Source organism: Thermobia domestica, chromosome 3 (assembly GCF_964235325.1).
Source record: "Thermobia domestica chromosome 3, izTheDome1.hap1.1, whole genome shotgun sequence".
Lineage (NCBI taxonomy): Eukaryota > Metazoa > Arthropoda > Insecta > Zygentoma > Lepismatidae > Thermobia > Thermobia domestica.
The window spans coordinates 147,257,183-147,281,442 of NC_137456.1; the positions used below are offsets into that span (position 1 = coordinate 147,257,183).

Genomic DNA, 24,260 nt, shown 5'->3' on the forward strand with positions numbered 1-24,260 from the left:
GTGTATGTTTTACCACAACTTTGAAACTCCTGGAGCAATTTTAATTAAATTTGGGGCATGTATTACTTGCAGGATGAAAAAAAAATACAGTTGGGATAAGATTCTCACTAGCACATCTAGCGGCGAGAAAAAAGGGAGAGACATGTAAAAATGATCGAAAACGATCGATTCTGGTATCAAATCCATAGTTTTTAAATCTGATTGGTGACAGTTTCGGTGTCCTTTAAATCCGAGTTAAGCCTCTCAGTGCGAGTAGGGCCCCCTTGCAGACCTAGGGAGAAAGGTTTACATATAAGTGATCGAAAACCGCCTACATTAATGTCAAATTGATAGTTTTCGGGGCCGCTCAGAGAAGTGATACTCTCGATGGCGTTTAAGTCCGATTTAAGCCCTCATTGGGTCCTTGAGGTGAATTGATGGCATATAAAAATATCGAAAACGTCCGATATTTCTGACGAATCATTAGTTTACAGTGTCATTAATTTTGTTGGTGGAAGTCCTAATGTCCAAGTTCAGTCCTTAGTGAGAGAAGGATCCTTCTAGCACATCTAGAATGAGAGAAAGAGGGAGGCAGCTAAAATGGTCGAAAACGATCGATATTAGTGTCGAATCCGTAGATTTTAGGATCGCTTAGATTAGGAATTACCTTCCATATGCCATTTAATCTCAATAATTTAGGATGTTAGGATTTACATTTCTGGGTTTTGGACATCTATGACCATTTAGCCCGTTACATATTAGGGATGACGTCTCGTGGCGAGCAGACTATCCAAGAAAAAGAAGGATAAAAGGATTAGGGAAAGAAAGACATGGTCTGGGACCTGTGTTTTAGGTAAAATCAAGACATTTGTCTATTGTAAATGAGTAAAACCCAGGGAAACCTCATTCAGGATGGCTAACCTGAAAAGCTTTTTACACTTTTTCGACCGAGTGCTCCCACCGGGAATCAAACCGGCACCTTATTTAAACCACAGTTCGGCCACATCAGCATCCCGGCGAATGAAGGGAGACATTGCAACATGTAAAAATAATTGAAAATATCCAATATTAATGTTGCTTCCATAGTTTTCGGGGTTTGGAAAATGTCTGGACCATTTCAAATGCCTATTGGAATATAGTTAGTACCTTCTTCAAGTTTTTGTTATTAATATCAATTTGGTTAAGAGTGTATTTTGTGGGAATACGGAGTTGCAATATTTATGTCAAAGGTAGAGTGTTTTATGTATTTTTGCATTAAAATAAATATTCTAAGAGGATTCAGATATTTCCAAAAAACCTACATATTCTCCCCGTCCGAAGAACATGCAATTCAGGTAGTACTATGGTAAAATATTCACTCATACAAGATTCAGAAAACTTTCCCAATAAATTTAATAATTATAATAATATAATATATATAACTGTTGTTTTCTCTATTAACCTCAAACTGTCTGTAAAATCGTATTTCTGCTAGACCAGTGCTTTTATATAATATTCTAACAAGGTACATTCTTGAAGTGTCCCCACGGAATTCGCGTAAAATTTCTGCGCGGCCCAATGTGTATTGTACTAATCTTAGGAGCCCATACCGGTAATTTGCATATTTATGGGAATTCATATATAGGATGTTTCAAAACAACACTGACAACGTTTGGGAGGTGATTCCTGACACCAAGATAAGGCAAATATATATACCACCCTGGAAACATAAATGCTCCTTTTGGAGTTATAGGCTACTGAAAACATTAAGAAATGAACTTCTTCTTTTCATAGAGGGCGGCTCTTCTGATCATACAGATCTTGTATGTATTCTTCCCAAATTGTAAGGAATCTTCGATGGTCAGTGACTACATGAGCTTGTTGATCTTCGATCTTCGATTCGATCGACAATAACAAAGTGTACACTAAGAAACTACAATTCGTTTGACAATGAAATAAAAATAAGGAAATGAAATGTAATGGATTTTCTATTAAACGGATATAATAGTAAACAAGGTGCATTCACTTAGTTTGAAACTGTATGTACCGTAAATTTCCAACTTTATATCAGTGTCTTCATCATAGGAACGTTGGAAAAACGCAGTTTTTTGAAAAAAAAAAAAAAAAAAAACAGAACATGTGTTTAAAACACGAAAAAGATGTTCCAAATGTTTTAAACATGTTTTAAAACACAGACGAAATAGAACATGTTTTAAACATTTTGAACAGTTCAAAGCATGATTCGAAACACATTTCAAAATCATGTAATAGCTTATTTGTTAGAACTTTTTGCTCTTTACTAGAAACCGATCTTTTCATTTATTTTATCCTGGTTAAGATCACTGTGTTGGGTACAGAATATTTCAGTATAGATTATTAATTCTCAACTTATTTCATATTACAATCCCGTTTTATTACACCCTCTTACCAGTGATTCTCATAAGTACTTTCTTGATTGTAATAAACTTTTTAGGTAGATTTTAAAGTCTATCTACTATGCAGATTTCACACAATCTGCCAATATACAGTACATGGTAAAACAAGTGTCCTCACCACCCTTGTGCGTTGAGAATGGGTTGGGGGAGAATGATGAAATTTTTAAGTGGTCTGTCACATCAGATTGTGATATCAAACATCATGGCTTTCATTTTTGATTCGTAATCAAACTTTCAAATGGAAATGGAGTCATGTTATATGTTTCTAAGGCTATAACTTTACCAGAAGTACACCTGTGCGGTTATTTTAGCCTTAAAACAAGTCATTTTGGAGTTCTGCTTCTAAACGTTTCCTAATTATGCTCTTAGTGGCTAAGATCACATTTCGTGGAGGCGGATGAGATTCTTAGTTACAAAAATTTGATTTCAGAACACTCATGCTAATAAAATTATCTTAAAATAATAAATTTTCGAAAAGTAATGTTTGAAGCACAATTCATGATGTGCTAAATTTAGAATATTTTCTGCAAGCCTATGTAATTAGTTGTTTTTTAAGTCAATAATTCATTGAAGAAAGTAATATTTGGGCGATTAGAGCACAATGAATCCAAGTCGACTTTCAATAAGGTTCAGGTTTGCTCAGCAAATGAATTCTATTTCCAAACGTAATATCATCGCAGTCAAAAGCCCGAAATAAATATAACAAACAACGTGAAAGGATGTGGAATAGATTCATATGACAGCAGCTACACAGGGGCACCAGTGAGGCAGGAGGGCATCCGCCCCCCCCACTCTGAATTTCAGATTTTGGGGGCAGTAAGTCAATTTTAGAAACCTTTCGATAAGCAAGGTCCAATAGAACAAATTTGAGATTCTTACACCGAATAAATACGCAGGAAATAGAGACGATCAAAACTGGTAAGTTGCTTCAAAAGATGCCCTTTTTTCTTCCTTTAAAACTCATGTTAAAGTCTCCAAGTTGTACGGAGACTGACAAGGTACATTCACGAAGTATCCCGTCGGGATTCATGTAAAATTGATTCAAATGCTAAGTTCCCCGTGGCTCAATGTTTATTGTACTAATTTGCATATTTATGGGCATATTGATATATATATATATATATATATATATATATATATATATATATATATATATATATATATATATATATATATATATCCGGTATTTAATCATACACTACTATAACACTTGGTCACAAAATTGCTTTTAGTTTTTTCAGAGGTCACTGGACATGAATGTGGGCATACCCAAAACAATTTGAATCAAGTACTGCTTATGTGATATATATTATCTACCTTGATCGCCATCTAGGATTCAACATTCGTTTTTTCAAATGTCAATAGGTGCAAGTGATACATCAAATTAATGTAAAATTTTCTCGGAAATTCATTTTTGTAGTGTACTTTACGTAGCTTGTACCGTTTGCAAGGTGTTGCAGGTTAAATGTCAGACACTTCACGAATATTGAACCAAAGAGAAAGTTGTGCAGGGCCCCGTGTGTATATGCTATCGTTTACATGAATTATCATTGATGAAATATTCTCTGAACGTACATACATGCAAACACACAAATGTCAATATGGAAATGGTAGGTCTTTCCCAAATCTGGTCGTATCGGGATTTACATTAGGCATTTTGACCGTAATATAATACTTCCCTATTATAGTATAACGTGAAAGTAATAACAGTCACTCAGAGGAATGTAATAAGATTATGATACCTATGTTATAAAGAGTTTCCCAGTTAAAAAATTGTTTTGATTTGTCAACATCAAAAACGTAAGCGTAAGTGATATTAATCTGCAATATCTTTTCAGGAAGTTCCATGTAATATCTTTCAAACGGTAAAGAGTACGGTATAATACACTACACTAGTTAATTTCCGAGAAAATTGTATTAATACATGAATTTGATGTATTACTTGCACCTATTCCATTTTGAAAAACCGAATGTTAAATCCAATATGGCTGATCCATGATGGCGGCCGGGATAAGTAACATGTGTCAGAAGCAGTACTTGATTCTATTTGTTTTGCATATGCCCATATTCAGATCCAGTAATATCTAAAGACAGTAAAATGAATTTTGTGTCTGAGCGTTATGTAGTAGTGTATGAGTGAATTCCGGGTACATGAAGGGCCATAAAGATGCACAGCTAAATTTAGCACAATACACTTTAGACAGTGGAGAACTCTGCATTTGAATCAATTTTACACGAATCTCAACATGTAGACTACTGTATCAACGAATGAAAGCGATATTTTAATTTCAGAACCGAAATTTACAAAAAACCCTTTTATTGTTTTCTGAATAGAACACAAAAACTTGTTTCCACGAAAATTCTTTTATTTATTTTTTAATATCAGTCCTACAAGTAGTCCAACCTACGACTACGACACTTTCTAGCAAGTTAACTGATAAGAATTTAAACAATACAATGAATGTTGAAAACAAGGGATGAAAAAGAGACAAATTGTAGATCACCACACTAACCTGCTGTAGGCACGAGAAATCAAAACATTCACATTGCAACAAAATAGTCTTCTGAATGGGGAGCACTTTTTGTCGATTTTTTCTCTGGTAGATTTTGTTTCAAAAATAAAATAAATATAAACATATGTTTAAAACAAGTCTTAAAAAATACACGTGCTTAAAACAAAATGTTTAAAACGTATATAAAATTTATTTTAAACAAAATCAATTGTTTAAAACAAGTTTTAATCATTTGTTTTAAAAATTTTGTTTTAAACAAACCAACCCGTATACAGGTATGCCTCCCTGAACCAGATATTTTCAGATACTGAATATATGACACAGGAGCTGAGTTTTCCGATCTTCCTTCTACGGAGAGGAAACAGATTGATCCAAAAAGTGGGACGAAATTATGCAAGTGAAATAGAATAAGGCAAGATGTGCAGTGTACGATTAGTCATGAATTCAGTACTAACTTAGACTACGTCTGGTTTGAGTGACGCCATGTTTGTATTTACGGTAGCTTTGCAGTCTTCTCCCTGCTCTATGTGAGGAGTTTACTGAGACTATGTGCAACAAGCTGTAGCGTCCCAGAGCATAGTTAGAAATGATTATCCTGAAGTATTCGAACACTAACGACTGTTGCAACATCTAGTCGTAAAATTAGGAGCACCTTATTTCTGTTCGACTGGATAGCAAATAAAATATAAATAATGTAAAGATGTACATCATATCTTTTGTAACAATGTTCTGAATAAACAACAGATGATTTCCCTAAAGTTTTATCTACCACATATATTCCTGGTCTCCTCTTTTATTTCCCACGATACAGAAGTGATTATCATTACTTTTGCTTGTTCGTAAGCCCTAGTAAAAGGAATGCCAGCTCATAAATCTCGGTCCTCCATTTTGTTTTGTGAATTACAGAGCCGACATTTTCTCTGTGCGAACCTCTAAAACTACATTATACGTAATATATATATATTCCTTTACAGTCAATTCTGTAACACTTTAAATTCAAATGATCACTTTCTGACCAGATACTAACTGAGAAATAACACTGTCATTTGCTAATCATTCTATGCAACGATTTCAAAAATGTAAAATCAAAAAAAAAAATAATTAATGCGTCTTTTTTCTATTTTTTACTTTATCTCTTTTGCTTTTCTCCAATAAGAAACTTTTCTTGTTCATTTTTAATGGTTAATCCTGCATTAGAGTTCAAAATTCCGATGCTTCAGCACTCGGATTATACTTGCTTGTTTTCTTTTCCTGACGTAGAAATTGGTCTATCATCTTTGTGAATTCTTCTGACTTTAGTAACATTTTGCTATAATCAAATGATTGGCTGCAGGACATTAGAGATTTTATACCAACAAGCCTCCGGGTTAGCCGTTGTGCATTTTGATTTTTGGGACTTGGTGGTGAGTGGCTTTTTTGTCAATCATAATTTGATTCCGTAGCGCAGTCATTTTAAGAGGATCCCCTGAGCGCCTACCTGCATAAGATCACTTTTCGGTCTTGGCTTTCGATAGCAAGAACAAAACGAATGTTTAAAACACAAAAAATTGTTCAAAATGTTTTAAAACATACACGGAAATAAACATGTTCTAAACATTTTGAACAGTTTAAAATTCGATTTTAACCATATCCCAAAACCGTGTAATAACGTATTTATTAAGACTTTTTTGCTTTTGCAACCGATCTTTTCATTTATTTTCTCCTCGTTAAGACTACACTGTGATGGGCAAAGAATATTTCAGTATAGATTAGTAATTTTCAACTTATTTCATATTACGACCCACTTTTTTACACCCTCTTGCCAGTGACTCTCGTAAGTACTTTCTTGGTTGTAATAAGCTTTTTAGGTAGATTTTAAAATGTATCTACTATAGAGATGTCACACAATTTATGAATATACATGGTGAAACAAAATTCCTCATCATCCTTGTGTGTTGAGAACAGGTTGAGGGAGAATGATGAAACTTAGAAGGTTTGACACATCAGAATAGTGCTATCAAGCATCAGGGCGGACATCTTTGATTGGTATTCGAATTTTCAAATGCAAAGGGAGTCATGTTACATGTTTTAAGGCTAGAATGTTACCAGAAATACGCTTGTGCAGTTAGTTTAGACCCAAAACAAGTCATTTCGGAGTTACTGCTTCTGAAAGTTTTCTAGTTACGCCTTCAGGGGCTAAGCTCGCGTTTCGTGGAGGCGGGTGAGGTTTTTGTTGCGAAATTTGATTACTATTTCAGAACAATGATTCTAATAAAATTATTTTAAAATAATAAATTTTCGGAAAGTAATGTATGAAGTACACTTCTTGTTCTGTTACTTTTAGAATATTTTCTGCAAGCCTATGCAATTGTTTGTTTCTTGAGTCAATAATTTATTGAAAAAAGGTAATATTTGGGGCGTTCTGGGCACAATGGATCCAAATCTATTTACAATAAAGTTCAATTTTGCTGAGCAAATGAATTATATTTCAAAACGTAATATCTTCGCAGTAAAGAGTCCAAAACAAATGTAACTTAAACCATTCAAAAGAGCGTGGGGTAGTTTCATACAGCATTTGCTAGACGAATGTGTCAGTGAGACAGGAGGGCAACCGCCCCCATCCCCACTCTGGATTTCAGATTTCATATTGGCATTAATGGCAATCAGCACCAATAATTGGCTGTGGCAGTCAGCACCCGTGGCAATCAGCACCCCACCGACATTTCCACCAACACTTTTCTTATTCCCTATCTTACTCGTACGATTAATACAAGTACATGTGTATGTAGACGTCGGTAACTTATTATCAACTTTAAGACCTTTCGTTATTTTACAGGAATCAATATTGGAAGATATAATTAACAGAAGACGAAACTTGGATACCATAATATAGAAACAGAAAGTTTATATAAGGAATGACACAGAACAGAATAATTCGTTTGTAGTGGAAAACATCGTGTCTGTGCCCATTATAACATGCACTTGTAAAAAAAGAAAGAAAGAAAAAAGAAAAATCATCGTGCGAAATCTCCTGAAAGATATCTACTACAAGATAAAGCTGCATACAGCCCATCAAACAAGGAATATGTTAAGGCATTTGTGTTGGGAATTACATTTAAATCCTCCGACCTAGTGATTAGTGATTATTATCCGTTTCTTGAGTTGATGAAACCTATGCGGGATTTACGTTCCCAGGATTAAAAATAGACTGTAGTAGGTAGACTGACAGCACACTTCAAAATGTTTTCTTGAAGAAAGTATTAAGAAGCTGATTTCAATATGGAAATAATTAGACTGACATTGTGTTGAATTACTACAACGAAACATATTTGGACACTAGTATATAAAAATGAATTCAACTAAATTTCCAAAATCACTTGAAACATTCCTCGTATATATTACATTATACTTACAGCATAAATTGTTTAAAGTATGCTTTGCCACTATATCCCAGTTTACTATAAGATTTAAACTCTTTATAATATATGATTTGTATAGGCAATACGTTTAGTTCCGAGAAACTAAAAGTGGCCTGAAGGGTTTTATAAACTGTTATCAATTATCACTGTTGTACAGACGACAATTTAATTTAGGAATTAGATATATAATACCAACGATTATTTCTGTAGTGTGCTTGAAGATATTTAATGTTGTATTGCGTAGCAGAAAAGCGATTTTCATATCAATTTCCACATAACTCCCCGTAATATGAATAGTTAATTAACTACATCCGCCATAACAGTTGGAGTGTTGCGTAGAGATACGAAATTTAGATAGCTTATGTAACTATATTATGAAATATTAGCGAACGTAAGTATATTAATATGGAATGTCTGTTCCGATTACAGATATATTTCGAATTAATTGGTCAATATTTGGATTTTCCTCTTCAGAGATCATTGTTAACCTGTGACATATTTGAATTATACAGGGTTTCTCAAAAGTAGGTATACAGTCCGATCCTGATCGGCGCATTGCATTTAATATTATTTACTTAGTGTTATCTATACAGGTATTGACTTAGTTTTTTCATTATCTGTTCTTAATTTCTTTTCACTTATGTTTTAAGCTCGGAACAGACCAAAGCAAATAAATTCATTATCTTAATAAATTAAAATGCCATACTTGATCGATGCAGGTCTGTATACCTACTTTTGGGCCACTCTGTATTTGACTTAGATTTGCGTAACACTTCGGATTGAAACAAATTGTTCTATTGTTTTGAAAATAGATTTTCTAACCTTCGTGAAACCATGAGGGTAAATAAAATTTTATGAATCTTTTTTAATAAAATGAAAATAAATGAAATCTTAAGTTTTACGTCTCACGGTTATTAAGGTTAGGCTAAAGGAGACGGGAATCTTTGAAAAAAGAACGATAGTTTAGTTGATAAGACGAGGTTTCATGATAAGACGAGGTTGTCGAAGCTCTTTCCAATGCATATTTGTCTATCTTCTCATATGTGCAGATACAGTATAGGACAGGAATATTCACGACAGTGGGATAAGTTCATGGCGCAAAGGTGCGACTTCGAGATTTGGAGTGGTGATAATATGATGCTTATAACATTAGAACCATTGAGAAAAGAGACAAATTGTAGACAGAGACAAATTGTAGATCACCACACTAACCTGCTGTAGGCACGAGAAATCAAAACATTCACATTGCAACAAAATAGACTTCTGAATGGGGAGCAGTTTTGACGATTTTTTCTCTGGTAGATTTTGTTTCAAAAATAAAATAAATGTAAACATATGTTTAAAAAAGTCTTAAAAATACACGTGCTTAAAACAAAATGTTTAAAACGTATATAAAATTTATTTTAAACAAAATCAATTGTTTAAAACAAGTTTTAATCATTTGTTTTAAAAAAATTGTTTTAAACAAACCAACCCGTATACAGGTATGCCTCCCTGAACCAGGTATTTTCAGATACTGAATGTATGACACAGGAGCTGGGTTTTACGATCTTCCTTCTACGGAGAGGAAACAGATTGATCCAAAAAGTGGGACGAAATTATGCAAGTGAAATAGAATAAGGCAAGATGTGCAGTGTACGATTAGTCATGAATTCAATACTAACTTAGACTACGTCTGGTTTGAGTGACGCCATGTTTGTATTTACGGTAGCTTTGCAGTCTTCTCCCTGCTCTATGTGAGGAGTTTACTGAGACTATGTGCAACAAGCTGTAGCGTCACAGAGCATAGTTAGAAATGATTGTCCTGAAGTATTCGAACACTAACGACTGTTGCAACATCTAGTCGTAAAATTAGGAGCACCTTATTTCTGTTCGACTGGACAGCAAATAAAATATAAATAATGTAAAGATGTACATCATATCTTTTGTAACAATGTTCTGAATAAACAACAGAAGATTTCCCTAAAGTTTTATCTACCACATATATTCCTGGTCTCCTCTTTTATTTCCCACGATACAGAAGTGATTATCATTACTTTTGCTTGTTCGTAAGCCCTAGTAAAAGGAATGCCAGCTCATAAATCTCGGTCCTCCATTTTGTTTTGTGAATTACAGAGCCGACATTTTCTCTGTGCGAACCTCTAAAACTACATTATACGTAATATATATATATATTCCTTTACAGTCAATTCTGTAACACTTTAAATTCAAATGATCACTTTCTGACCAGATACTAACTGAGAAATAACACTGTCATTTGCTAATCATTCTATGCAACGATTTCAAAAATGTAAAATCAAAAAAAAAAAATAATTAATGCGTCTTTTTTTCTATTTTTTACTTTATCTCTTTTGCTTTTCTCCAATAAGAAACTTTTCTTGTTCATTTTTAATGGTTAATCCTGCATTAGAGTTCAAAATTCCGATGCTTCAGCACTCGGATTATACTTGCTTGTTTTCTTTTCCTGACGTAGAAATTGGTCTATCATCTTTATGAATTCTTCTGACTTTAATAACATTTTGCTGTAGTCAAATGATTGGCTGCAGGACATTAGAGATTTTATACCAACAAGCCTCTGGGTTAGCCGTTGTGCATTTTGATTTTTGGGACCTGGTGGTGAGTGGCTTTTTTGTCAATCGTAAGTTGATTCCGTAGCGCAGTCATTTTAAGAGGATCCCCTGAGCGCCTACCTGCGTAAGATCACTTTTCGGTCTTGGCTTTCGATAGCATATTGGAACAGGTGGTTATTTTTTATTCGATTTTTCTTTGGTGGTTTAGCGTCTTTGTTTTGGTACTCACAGCAACATTTCAGATCTTGCTTCCCTAGATATTTGAAAATTGTTGTTTTCTGAAACAATATAATGTAAAGTAGGATATAATTCAAATTAGCTGTTGAATTTGGAATAGAGAGTGTGTGAAGACTTCGATAAGGTGTGGTTATGGGTATCAAAGATTTGAATTTGTAATTAGATTTCTGGGCTTTCAACATCCATGACCATGTTTGCTTGCAATGTATGATGTTCCTCGGCGATCAGGGTGCATGGAGTGTTTGGAAGGAAAAAAAGAATAGGAAAGATGTAAGCGAACTAGGACCATTATATGAGGTATAATCCAGGTATTTGCCTCGTGTGGATGAGAAAAATCCTCTAAAACCTCACTGGTGGTTGATCCTGGAAAGGTTTTACACTTTTTCGATCTACTGTCCGAGCCCCTGGACGTTCAACCAATGCCGATAGCGTTGGCAATTACGTTACGTGGAGTCACTTAAGGGTATGGAGTCTTATTTGGAAAGTTAATCAATAAAGTACATGCTCGAAGCAGCACTTTCCATTCACTAATTATGAAAAAATTGTATACAGGGTAGAGGGAAAGTAACTTTTTATTTTAAAATATGTATAATTCCGAAATAGTTGAAAATACAACCTCACGTTTTTCTTTATATTTGATGCATTTAATAGAATTACTTCTCTCTAAGTTACAAGTCATTGTATATTGCAATATATGCTACAATTTTTATTAAATCGTGGATAAGAAGTTGAAACAAACAGAGAAAATATATGAATATAATGAAGCCTTGGGTTCGCACGGACCTCAGGTTGGCGTCATAAGGTTAAACGGGCAGGTATGTGTAATTCAACCAGATCGCCAGCTATGATCTGGTAATATCTTATTTTTCAAACTCATCATGAATCGGAAATTTGCTTCGGTACGCTTATTCCTTGGTCTATCACCACAAAAGGAAATCACAGTAGTTGTAGTGAAGTCTAAATATTTTGCTAGTCTTTCTGTTGGCATCAGCTGAAGACAGATCCAGTGTCCTGGAAAATGTCCATTAATCCTCTTTCTAACATTCGAGGCCGAATGCACGAGAGCATTATAATTTACAAACAGCAGTTTATGTAGTTTATTCCATTCAAAAATTGTAAAACCTACAAAATTCCTTAGCATAAGTAAATAACGTGCAACGTTCGCAACACATAGTGAACAATACCAGAAGACAGTCCGCATCACAATATAACTTCAGGATCATTTTACATTCTTTCATTTGTGTCCTTAGGATTAACATCTGCCTGATAATGGCCGCTGTGACGATTGGTGATCCCCTACTTACACTACAGCTTTCCTGTCTAATACTAAAACATGCTACCAGCGTAGAGCACGTAATGAGTCGTCTATCCCAGTTTTTTTTTAAACTTGCAGCAAAATGGACTCGTCCCAGAAAAGATTGGTTTCAGAATATAATTAAAAAAGATAAAAGAGGTTTGGTAATTATACTTGTTGTTATGTAAGAAGACTTTAAAACCATTAGTGATAGAGTATCATTTAAAACACAAAAAGAAAAGTATGTTGTCATCAATTTATAGTTCTTTTTTAAATGAATAAGAAAGAATGAAAAAGAGCGAAAAGAATGAGTTGGGTAAGAGAGGGCATAGTGTGTTTGTTTGCTAGGTTTCGTGTTGGCGTACCTGGTTCAGGTTCGCTAACTCGTTTCCTATTTGTTACATGGAGTGGTTCTTTTCGTTCTGTGGGCAATTTTTAGTTCGGCTGTATGTTTCGTTCCGCGTTGAATGGATTTGAACTTAAACCGCATTGGGCAAATAAAGTTGAAAGTGAGACCTTGTGGATGAATTATACAAAGATCTGTGCTTTTCTTAAGAAAACAGTGAAAGTTTAGTGAATTTGGTTGCTCAAGGAAGGAACCGGATCTTAAGTTATGGTGGGCAAATATAGGGGGGGGGAATCCTATTCTTTAAGTTGCTTTATTTGTCACAGTGATTCCATAATATATTTTTTTCATTAGTTTATTGAAAGCATTTTGATATGCAGAGAGATTTTTGTGGAGAATAAGAGTTTTGTCGTGTTTGAAAGAGGTTCGTTTTTTGGGACAGTGTGGTGGACAAGTTGTGACATGTTTAGAAGGACGAAGCTTCATATTTGGTAGTTTTGCAAACCACTGATTATTTAATCGAATGCCTATTGCATTTTTGGCTTGTCTCTCCTTTATAAAGTGGAGAAAAATAGGCTTTTGTTAAATGAAGAGACCAGTTTCAACAAAACTTGGACGAATGCAATTATGTTAGTTAAATGATTCAGTCAGATGAACTCCACAGTCAATTATACTTGATGGGACCAGCTAAGGTAATAAGAAGTAAAACCTTGAGTAGGAAATGCCTAATGGGTAAATGCTCTCTTTAATTTATCAAGTAGTTGTGTCACCTCTCATGTATATATTTTTTTATTTGTGCGTTCGTCTTGATAATCGATCCAATTTGTTGTATTTTGCTGAGTTTTCGATTTTGGAATGGCATATAGGATTTAATAATTGCTTCCTCCGTTTTTTAAATAAAATAAATTAAATAAGTTTTTTGGGAAAGGTTTTCACGTACAGTTTTGAGGAATGATCCAATGCTCCCACTTTCCTTCCCTTCGAGTTATAGGTTGCGACACACTATTGGATTACATTACAATGTATAAGCTCTCTTTAAAGTCAATTTCATTCTTTTCTGCTCTTGAAAAATTTGACATTAGGCAAACTGAAGGTTACAACATGATTAAGCTTGGATACATTTCATTAATTTTGATTAGTGAAGACATTCAAATTGAATGATATATGGTTTGCATTTGGAAGACTTTGACTAAATTTATTTTTAAACTTGTACTCAACTAATCATATTTCTGAATAATAATTTAATTCTCAATTTTGACTAATCTGCTAGCATATTTAAACCGAGGTTCTTTCAAAACGTAATTCATTGAATCTTTAATTGAATTCTTTTACGAATATTGAAATTTAGGTCTGAGATTGTTAAATTTTGAATGATAGTTATTATTGAAGATGCATTGATGCATTGCTGTTTTTATTACTATATATTAAAATATTTGTTGATAATATATATATATATATATATATATATATATATATATATATATATATATATATATATATATATATATATATATATAATGTTAATCTAACGTATTATTATACCTAGGTATATACACAACCCTAGAGTTGTTTAATGTTAATAAATTATCAAAAATTTGAATTTGGTGTTTACTTTATAGTTTGAATTTCATATCTTGTTTGTACATTCTGAAAAGGGAAAATTGGATCATTATACAGCAACAGCCTATAGTGTCGGGAGGATTAGGCTGTCCACAAAGTTCCTTCTGCTTGAATATTTTCCAAGCGAGTTCAAATTTTTTATTTTTATTTTTTTCAATTTGTTTAATTTGGGTTCGTTTTGGGAATTAGGTAGCCGGAGACGCTACAGGCAATTTGTTGTAACTATTTAAAATTGTTGTAACTATTCAATTGCAACATAGAAACAATACTGTTTCAATTCAATTGTTTCGAAATGAAAACTCATAATATAAACATGAATTTGGTTTACTATTTATTATGAGAACAAAGACGGTAATCATATTTAGATATGAGCATTAATATATTCTTAACCATGTTGGTAGTTGCGGAAAATTAATAGATATATACAATATCACTCGAATACAAGAAGTCTAGTGTCGCACTGATATGTCGGACGACACTTCTCCCACATCTCTACCGCTTTCACTTTAGGTATATGCACTACCGTATCAGAAACGCTCATCCAATTTCTATGAACTTCTTGAGCAGACTTCAGCCTTACCACTTTAAGCTTATTCGGTAGTCGACAATCTTCTTTCAATTCATGAACGTGAAGAGATCACAGATTTCCATAACCTTCATCGTCGAATTTACATCCGTCCTTCATACAGCTGTAGCGCATGATTTCATTACTGCATTATTTCATTTTCACTTACAGGGCTCTAAGTGTTTACACCCGTTCTGAATAGCCCCAGAGCAGAAGATAACACCCTTGTTTAAACTATCACATCTCCTTGACTTTTGTTCATTGCAGTTCACCTCATCACTTACTTCATGTGCTCTATTATAGCATTCTTATGTCTGAAAACAGGTATGAATGAACAAATAAATATAATAATAAATCCTGTACCCATCTCAATTACCTGAATTACTGTTAACTCGATGTTACTGGCCCAAGAAAAGGCGTTACCCTCTGCGGCCCGCCCTTCTTAGGATGGAAATGAAACTGTTCATTAAAAATATTGTTAAATATAAACAATTTGAACTTTTATTTATTCACGATTTTAAACTATAGCGTACAGAGGGCCGAAGACCGGGTCTAAAAAAAACCTAGTTTTAAATACAACTATGTTCTTTCAAGAAAATATTTTAACTTGGGGATAGATAAACATCTAAGTGTTCGTTTCATATCTTGTGTAGCACAAAATAAATAAGCAAAGAAAGGCACAAATGAAGTAAGAAAAATAATATCCATAATATTGTTTTCTGAATATCATAAAACAAGAAACTAAAGCATTCTATTACGAACAATTTTATTGTTCTTTTTAAAGTGTATATGCAAACTCAATTTGAAATAATATAAATAAATATTCGCAGTAATCACACTTTTACTTCTTTTCTTGCAGTTCGCAAATGTAGTATTGCCAATCACCATCACAAGCAATGTCATTTAATTTTCCATCTATGTGTAAAGATCCACAATGTTCTCTACCTTCATAGTTATTGGGCTCAAATCGAGACCACTCAAGATATTCTGGTGGAAAAGGTTCACCTACAAGAAACAAAATCTCCTTTGAATGTCATTTTTAAACTTTTTAAAAGCAAACTACACTTAAAACATCGCTATATTATCAACTAAATAAACTTCAAATCAGTATTGATAGTTGGTTGTCCGATGGAATGATTTTATTTACTTAGTTCCCCACTTGCGAGATTTTACAAAACAATTAGTTCTATAGTTTGGAAATAGGATCTAAAATACTGCAGTGAATTATTGGCTCACCCAGGATTGAACACTTGACCTTAACATTAAAGTGAGGTACATATTTATACACTAACATTCGTATAGATATATAATGTGAAAATATGAAAACATTTGCCTTTATTCTATTAATTTTGTATTTATACTAACTACAACGTAATCAAGTCCACTTTTTAAAATTTCCCTAGTTTCTTTGCAATTAAGAATATAAATTTATAAACATTAACAAGAAAAAATAATAATAGAAAGTAAAACAAAGCGATTACTTGGTAACACCTATTGAGAATTATTTTCCTTGTTGCTAGTGTTTTGTCATGCAAAGTAGTTTCTATAACCCATTCAGAATCTATGGTACGTTTTCGTACCATAATGCAGTGTTTTCTTTAACCGCTTATTTAGATCCTATAAGAGACATTTGCCGGAAATTTTTATTGATCAAGTCAGACATTAACCAAAGAACACCCCAGGTGTTTTGGAACCAGATGGTCAACTTTGTGGCGCCAAATGGGGCGTGACGTCAAATTGTTTCTTGAGGCACTTTCCAACGCATTGTGTGCACCTTTGGCTATTCATCAAAGTTTTCAGAAATCTCTCCGTCAACCCAGGTTTGCTTTATTCTAAAGAGAATGAGGTATGGACCATGATCATACGACAAGCAATAATGATGCAGTGAATGTTTACATTATGTACTATGTATATAAATCTAATATACCTATGTAGATAGGCGTATAAATATACTACAATATTTGATCGTGATTTACGTTAACACGTAGCAAGAAAATAGTTCCATAATGTCGAAACCAAAAATTAAACGTTATACACGAAAAACATAAATGACTTTCTGGCTAACTTTTTTCGCTTATACGCAAATCAATCTTAGAAAATGTTCTCATTGGAACAAAGAAGGAAGTGCCTAGAAATGTTAACTTGGCTGTACGTTAGTATCTTTTGTTCTTGGAATGAGCAACTACCTGTACGCGACACAAGATGATCACTATCATGCTGTCTGCTTCTTTGAGAAGGTATACATTGCACAGTAAACCTAAGGTAACTGAATCATCAGAAACGGAAACTTCTCGATAATTTGAACGTACCACATTGTCTGTTTAGTTTAAGTTTATTTTATATGTTTTTAGCACGGCTGTAATGCGCAGGAAAATTGAAAATGTATGGGCCCTAAACAATAGAATATATCCTGGGTGAATATAAAAGTATTCATAAATTTTGAGTTTTGCTGCGCAGTCCAATTTTCCTAAAAACTTGGTGAAAAGTGAACTGAGTTGACAGTGTGTGGGGTGGGTTCGGGTTATCTAGAAGTTGTCGTTTCAGTTTACTGAACGTCTACCTCAGCAGTCCGCGCAGTTTATCCTTACAAGAGCAATTATATTTTTTCTGTCCAAATAACGATATAATCCTGCATAAACTACGCAGTTATGACATCACACAGGATAAACTGTTCAGTGAAACTGAAAGTTTATGCGTCCTTAAAACCCAGGATCAACTCAATAGACAGGAAGAGACAATAACGTTCCAAACATCATACACCAAACCATAGCAACCAATGCAAAGAATGACAAAATAAAATATCATTTTATAAATATGAACCACACCTAGTCATTGGAAACAAAAGCCTTAAATTTTACTAGAAAAGACGTACAATCGCAGATAAAACTACAGCATGCAATAGGCTTAATGTTGTCTTAGTAGACAGGAACAAACAATCAACATTTGTAAAGATATTGCAGTAATATCGGATAACATTCTGCAGAAGAAATACGAAAAAAAAAAGAACAAAGAAAGAAGGAAACGAAACTGATCTAGCAGCTCAAATTTGTCCAATCTGTACGGACGATATACGTGTTCACGCCATTATGCCTGCGCCAGCTATTACCAGTGAAGTACCTGCGAGTTCACTTGAATAATTCACTTTTGTTCTTGCTTAGTATTCAGAAGGGAGTTTGTGTCTTAGTAGCTGGTATTACTAGCATTTTTCCAAGATATTGCAACACTGTCCTACAGCAGGCCGCATATGTAGCATAACCTTTCGTTGTTACTCATTGCTAACTAGATTATGAGAAAAACGCACGTGCCCTGTTCTGCAGCTGTGACCATTGTTATAAAAGTGTCCTCATTTCAACTGAAATAACATTGTTTGATAGAATGCCGTATAATATCCCTGCATATGTAAATAATCATATTTATTATAAAAACACAAAGAAAGTATAATTTTACATTAAACGTATGTTCTGATTATGTTAAAAATCTGGAATTTGGAGTCATATTAGTCAATTATAGCCTGAAGTAAAAAGGGCTAAAAACATTTAGAAAACAAGAAACTGTAAGCACTGTGTAAGCTCAACTCTTAACATCTGTTACAAGTTTAACATCAATCACTTTGAAGACAAAACTAAGCAAACAAAACATTTCATCAGAATTGTTCCTAAACTGTAAAAGCTTTCACGAGCAAACAGAATAACAACAATGCTCATCAGTGATCAAGACGCTCAGGAAAGAGGAAACGGTCCTGTCTAAGCCCAGCCGTAATATCACCAGAAATAATCTAGATAGTCAGTGAATAGAGACAAATTATTATAATAAATGATTTATTATATGACAAATACGTAATCTTAACCCCCTTTGAGACTTTCAACATATTTTATTCATAAATTGATTGAATTACTTACCAAGCACAGTAACGAATCTTCTCATAGATGAGTAGGAAGAGAATATATCGTCCTCTTTTTCGAGAAAGCCAATATGCGCATAGTGTTTACTTCTCACTTCGTCCGGGGGAAACATCAGCCTTAACGCCAGTGCTTCAGGCGAAGAATTGATTACAGCCAGATAACCACCTGACTCCTCGCAGATCGTCTTTGCTCTAATCCACGTACTACTTTCAGTTGAAAATTTATAATAACCAAGTCCTGGAACATGTTGGTATCCATCTGGGATTGGTGCTATTAAATAGACATATGTCTTACTGTAATTGTTAACTATTTATTTTGAAAATTAAGTTGAATAACTTATGTTTTTATTATCACTGCCTACAAAAGTGTTTTCCAACATGGAGCTCGGGTCCCGTACATGAAATGAGCGTAAAATTACTGTCACAATTGTAATTACGAATTAATCAAACACAATACAAACAGAAAATAAAATATAAGGTAATAAATTATACTTTTTTGTACATTAAGATAATTTACGAACCACATATTGATAAGCATAGGAAAGGGTAGATTTTAACTTTTTTTTTTCATATTCTAAAGTTCCATAATTATAAGGTATTCATGCATTGGCTCAGAAGAAAGAAAAATTCTCCGAAAGGTTCTCATTCCGATAAGGTTTTGTATTTATAGGTTCAGTTTGAAATGTTTGTATGTAATAACTCTAGCCGAAATGTTCCCATGCGAAGAAGCACAACAAAAGAAAGCTCAGTAGAATATCAAGCTACCCTCTAGCTTACAAGATTAGTACTAAGTGGCTTAGATGTTAGATAGCATTTCAAATTGTACTAAAAAAATTAGTTATTATTATTTTCAAGGCCACTATCTAATAAAAGAGAAAAGTTTAATTTTAGATTTGCAACCTATACCGTACTATACAAATATATAGGAAGTCTTATAGAAAAAGCGATATTTTGGAATCACTTCAACGTTGCAAGAATAGGTTTCATCTATTCTATTAGCCCTCTATTCAAACTGATAGTGCTAGTAATCAACCATTTCTGTTTCAATCTTGTTCGCCATAGGACAAAAGGTAATTGATAGTAATTGATGGAGTCAAACGATCCTCGGAATCGATTCAACGTATTGAAAACAAAAAGATTCGATCTTCTCTTGTATCTCTGTGCTAAAGCCGGAAACGGTAGACAGTCAGTACTATTTCATATTCAAACATGGATCAACATGGATTAAGAATTCAAAAAGTTCTATTTCGGAATACAGCGAGAGTCCCAAGAAAAAAATCTCCTGCCGATCTTTACCCCTGTAAGCCCTCTGTCAGCTGTTAACAGTGAAAGTGGTGAACATATGCAATTTTCGGCTTCAATACTGATCACAATAGTACAAAAAGGCAATAGATAAAATCAAGCAGTTTTCTAATATAGACATAATGTAGTAATAAAACGACCTATCTCAATAAAAGGCCCTCATTATCTATATATATAAAAGAGAACGTACAAATCCTTTGTCCGCTCATCACGCTAATACGGCTGAACCAATTTCTTTTATTTTTGGGGGGTTATTAGGATTTGGACCCTAGATGGTTTTTATCATATCACTTTAATTTTCAATTACCAGTGTCTTGAGATAATTGACCATTCAGGTGTCCATTACGTACAAATCCTTTGTTAGTTCATCATAGGTATAAAAATAAACGTATTTATATGCAACCCGCATGACCGTGTCACTCGGCGGGTTAACATACATGACAGGCGTTATAATGGTTTTTATCATATCACTTGAAAGCGAAAAAGTAAAAATTATCTAAGTAACAAAGTTTATTGCCTTCGGGGGTGACCGCAGCGAAGCGGGGCGGGTTAACATAAATGACAGGCGATATAATGTTAACATTTACTGCAATCTTCTATGGTTTTTATCATATCACTTGAAAGCGAAAAAGTAAAAATTATCTAAGTAACAAAGTTTATTGCGTTCCGGGGTGACCGCAGCGAAGCGGGGTGAACGCTGCTAGTTCTATCATAAACGGAAGTGATAAAAAATACATCACCACTTACTATTTCACAATTGATCAGCAAAGACACAAAACGATAAAATATAATAAGGAGTGATCCAAGAATAAGTTATAGAGGGCACGGTTTATCAGTGATAGAACGCTTACGTCTGATGGGTGGGATCCTGGTTCGATCCCCGCTCAGATAAGTTTGTGGTAAAACATCGTGTCAGCTGGATTTTCTTGGGCTACTCACATTTTCTAAAACATTCTCATTCCAACAATTCTTCCACCATCATTCACTTGCCTTAGTTAACCGTCTCCCTTAGCCTAAAGAGTATAATCGTGGAACGATAAACTGAAAGAAATAATAAGTTGTATTTCCAGTTTTATTCTGGTGTTCAAACCGGAAGTGGTTTAAATCTAGCATCTCTGCTTTGTGAGAAACGGTAATAGATAGCGAGAAGTAGGATTCTATATTGTGTATATAGAAATTATATTTGGCTATAACATGTATTATTAAAATTTAGTACTGCAGGCTGTATTCACAAAGAGTACAAACCACCAAATAAGAAAATGATGCCAAAATATTAACTTGTATTATCTGTGAGGAAAGTAAATGTACACCCATTTTTCGAGTCTAGCATTCTTGCGCTTCATCTGTGGAGAGTATGAGAATTAAATCAATGAAATGTTTACTGAGGATCAAGAAGAAAAGTCTAATCTGAATAAGACATAGCAGAGGGGCACAAGCTGTGAATACGAATAGTGCATAGTGTAAATAAAGACGACACCGAAAGAGGAAGACAGAAACAGCTGCTAAATGGAGAAAAACAGAGAGTAAAAATTGTCGAAGTGGGAACATAAACCACAAATACAACAAATACGCCGACAACTAAACGTTCGGTGTAGTGGTTAAGGTGCTGGCTTATAAATGCAAAGGACTCCAGTTCGAATCCCCGGCAAAGACCTTTTTAAAAATTTTTGTTAATAATACATATAGCTCATGAGAGATGGTAAAAGAGGTCGCATTTAGTCTTTCGTAGCAATTATTATTGGTAATGTTTAGTACTGATAATACTTTTTGTCTTTGCGTATTGCTTTTATTCTTGTCTTCATTTCGAAAGAGAAGAATATCCGAAATGCCACCAAAATTCCTCTTATTTTGAATGTAAACGCCATTTGCAATTAGTAAAGAATAAAAATTGAACGTTCCGACGTAGCTGAAAAAAGTAAAAAAAAACATGGAAGTAGAGGGGTTCCAAACCATACTCAGGGTTATTAAAAATACAATCTCTACATGCCTTACACCCCTCGACCATGTTTCTACGTTAGCAAATAAGAGGCTTGTGTTTAGGTCAATACGTTTTGCAAAGAGGCCCGGTTTAGCTCTGACGCAGCACAGGTGCGAGAAGAGAGCAAAACACTTTTTCTCTCTCCTCTCTGTGTCTATTTATCTATATATCTGTATATATATATATATCTAACGCTATTTGAGAATGGCATAACCACCCTAATTTTCAGCGGATTGACACTAAACTTGGCACATACATTACCTGTTGAAATATCTTAATGAGTTCGTTAACCAGAATAATCAGATGAAAATGTTCAAAATGTCGGCCCTTCAAACTCTTAAAAACTTCCAAGGGAACCAAATTTCGCCCATAAATATATATACAGAAAATTTTAATAACTTTTCTTCTTTTACTGAAATATTTGTGTGGAGGGACATATCCTCTTTTATTGAAATATTGGACCCGAATAATCGCCTAAAGAAGGTTCACGCCCTTTCGCTACGGTCAGGCTTTTTTTTTGCAGGAGGGGAGATATTTTCCTATCGGAGCAAGATGATTGATAGCGATGATATGAAATTACACACGAAAGTGAAGTAACTTTGTGAAACGTGTTATTTGAAAGAATAATATAATAAATGTGCTTTCCCCTAACACAGAAAAATAAGCGATTTCAATTCAAAATGAACAGAGAGTCACTGTCATGAGGAGTCATGGGGCCACGGCGGAGCCCTTTTTAGGCAAAATATCGATAACTTATATCGAGAGAACAGCAGATGATAGTGGGATGGGACCAACGTTGGACACCGTGGACCCATAAGTCGCATCGAAAAAATTAGGAAGGGGCCCTAGCCAGCCTTACTTATTTCCACGTAATAATATAAAATTATATTGCCGAAATACACACACGAGTTAGCTAGTAATATTTAATATTATTATTATTATTATTATTATTATTATTATTATTATTATTATTATTATTATTATTATTATTATTATTATCAACAGCGTCTTTTCAGTACGTGTGCATGTTTGACACGAAACCAAAGAAAAGATCCATCATTCGTAGAAACAATAAAAATAGTCAGTTACTTTAACTGTGAAGGACGGCGAAAGATACGAAAAGAGTGACTACCTGTAGCGAAAAGAAACAATACTTGCTCTCAAATGGATAAAAAATCAAGCCGAGATAGATTCCATCTCGCATGGACGGCGCGAAAAGCCATCACTTTTTCTTGACTGATTCATCGAACGTGTTTCAGTAACTTAGTTATTGCTAATTTTACTTGCTTCACTCGTTTAACTTGCTTTTTCTAATAACTTATAACTCAAAGACACGAACGCAGAAAAGTCGAGGACAGTTAAAAATCATAAACGCTCTCCCGGCGAGAATCGAACCCGGGATACCATACACCAAAGGCGCACGTGCTAGCCACTAGACCAGCGGGAAGGGCACCGCTCAGCCCCTGTGTCGTTAGGGATTACGGCCACTATATTGCCAGCTATCAGTTCTGTGGGTTGTACACTATGATCACATGTTCCTTCTTTGCAGGAAGAGTAAAACCTACATTCTACATAATACATGAGGTATTTAGACCTACATGCTCTTCATATAATGTAATAAAATGGTCATGCTGCGAATAAGAAAAAGAACATTCCTTGGACAAAACGGAAACTATTGGCATCAGAAATATTTATCTACGAGGCATGCGTAGTAGTATAATTCAGAATAGTTACTGTTTAGTTCAGTAAACGAAGAAAGGGGTATAAAAAGCAAATATGTCGCGATCAACGAGATGGACCAGAGTTGACAGAGGCGGAAGCAGATGTGTAGCAATACAACAACTTGGTTAAATTGATAATTCGTTCTGTATCATGTAGTAGATCGTATCACAACTTTACGGGAGAGCAGAGAAAGACTTACAAACGCTATCATATAATAAGCTTTAGTAACATGATCATATAGACACAAATGGATGAAACTGTGAGTACTACAACTTGGATTTAACAAAAGGCGTTTAGATATTCAGTTGTTTGCAGGCTTGTATAAGACACAAAAAGATAAGACACAATACAATTATTCATACCTCAGCTTCCAGTAGCTAGATACATACAATTTCTGGCTAGATACTGAAACTCCTGTCGG

At 34.2% G+C, this 24,260-nt stretch overlaps 1 protein-coding gene and 1 long non-coding RNA gene across 2 annotated transcripts in view; one reads left to right on the forward strand and one right to left on the reverse strand.

Annotated features, from left to right (window-relative positions):
* Nucleotides 1-24,260, reverse strand: part of LOC145681989 (uncharacterized) — a 194,689-nt gene that overhangs the window by 154,479 nt on the left and 15,950 nt on the right. The window contains exons 3-4 of the mRNA XM_081753590.1: nt 18,836-19,108; nt 15,782-15,941 (exon numbers count right to left, since the gene is read on the reverse strand). Coding sequence (XP_081609716.1) covers nt 15,782-15,941; nt 18,836-19,108 — 433 coding nt within the window. The remainder of the gene's footprint in view (nt 1-15,781; nt 15,942-18,835; nt 19,109-24,260) is intronic.
* The window catches only part of LOC145680799 (uncharacterized), a 241,866-nt gene that overhangs the window by 112,958 nt on the left and 104,648 nt on the right, over nt 1-24,260 (forward strand). The gene's annotated exons all lie outside the window — the stretch shown is intronic.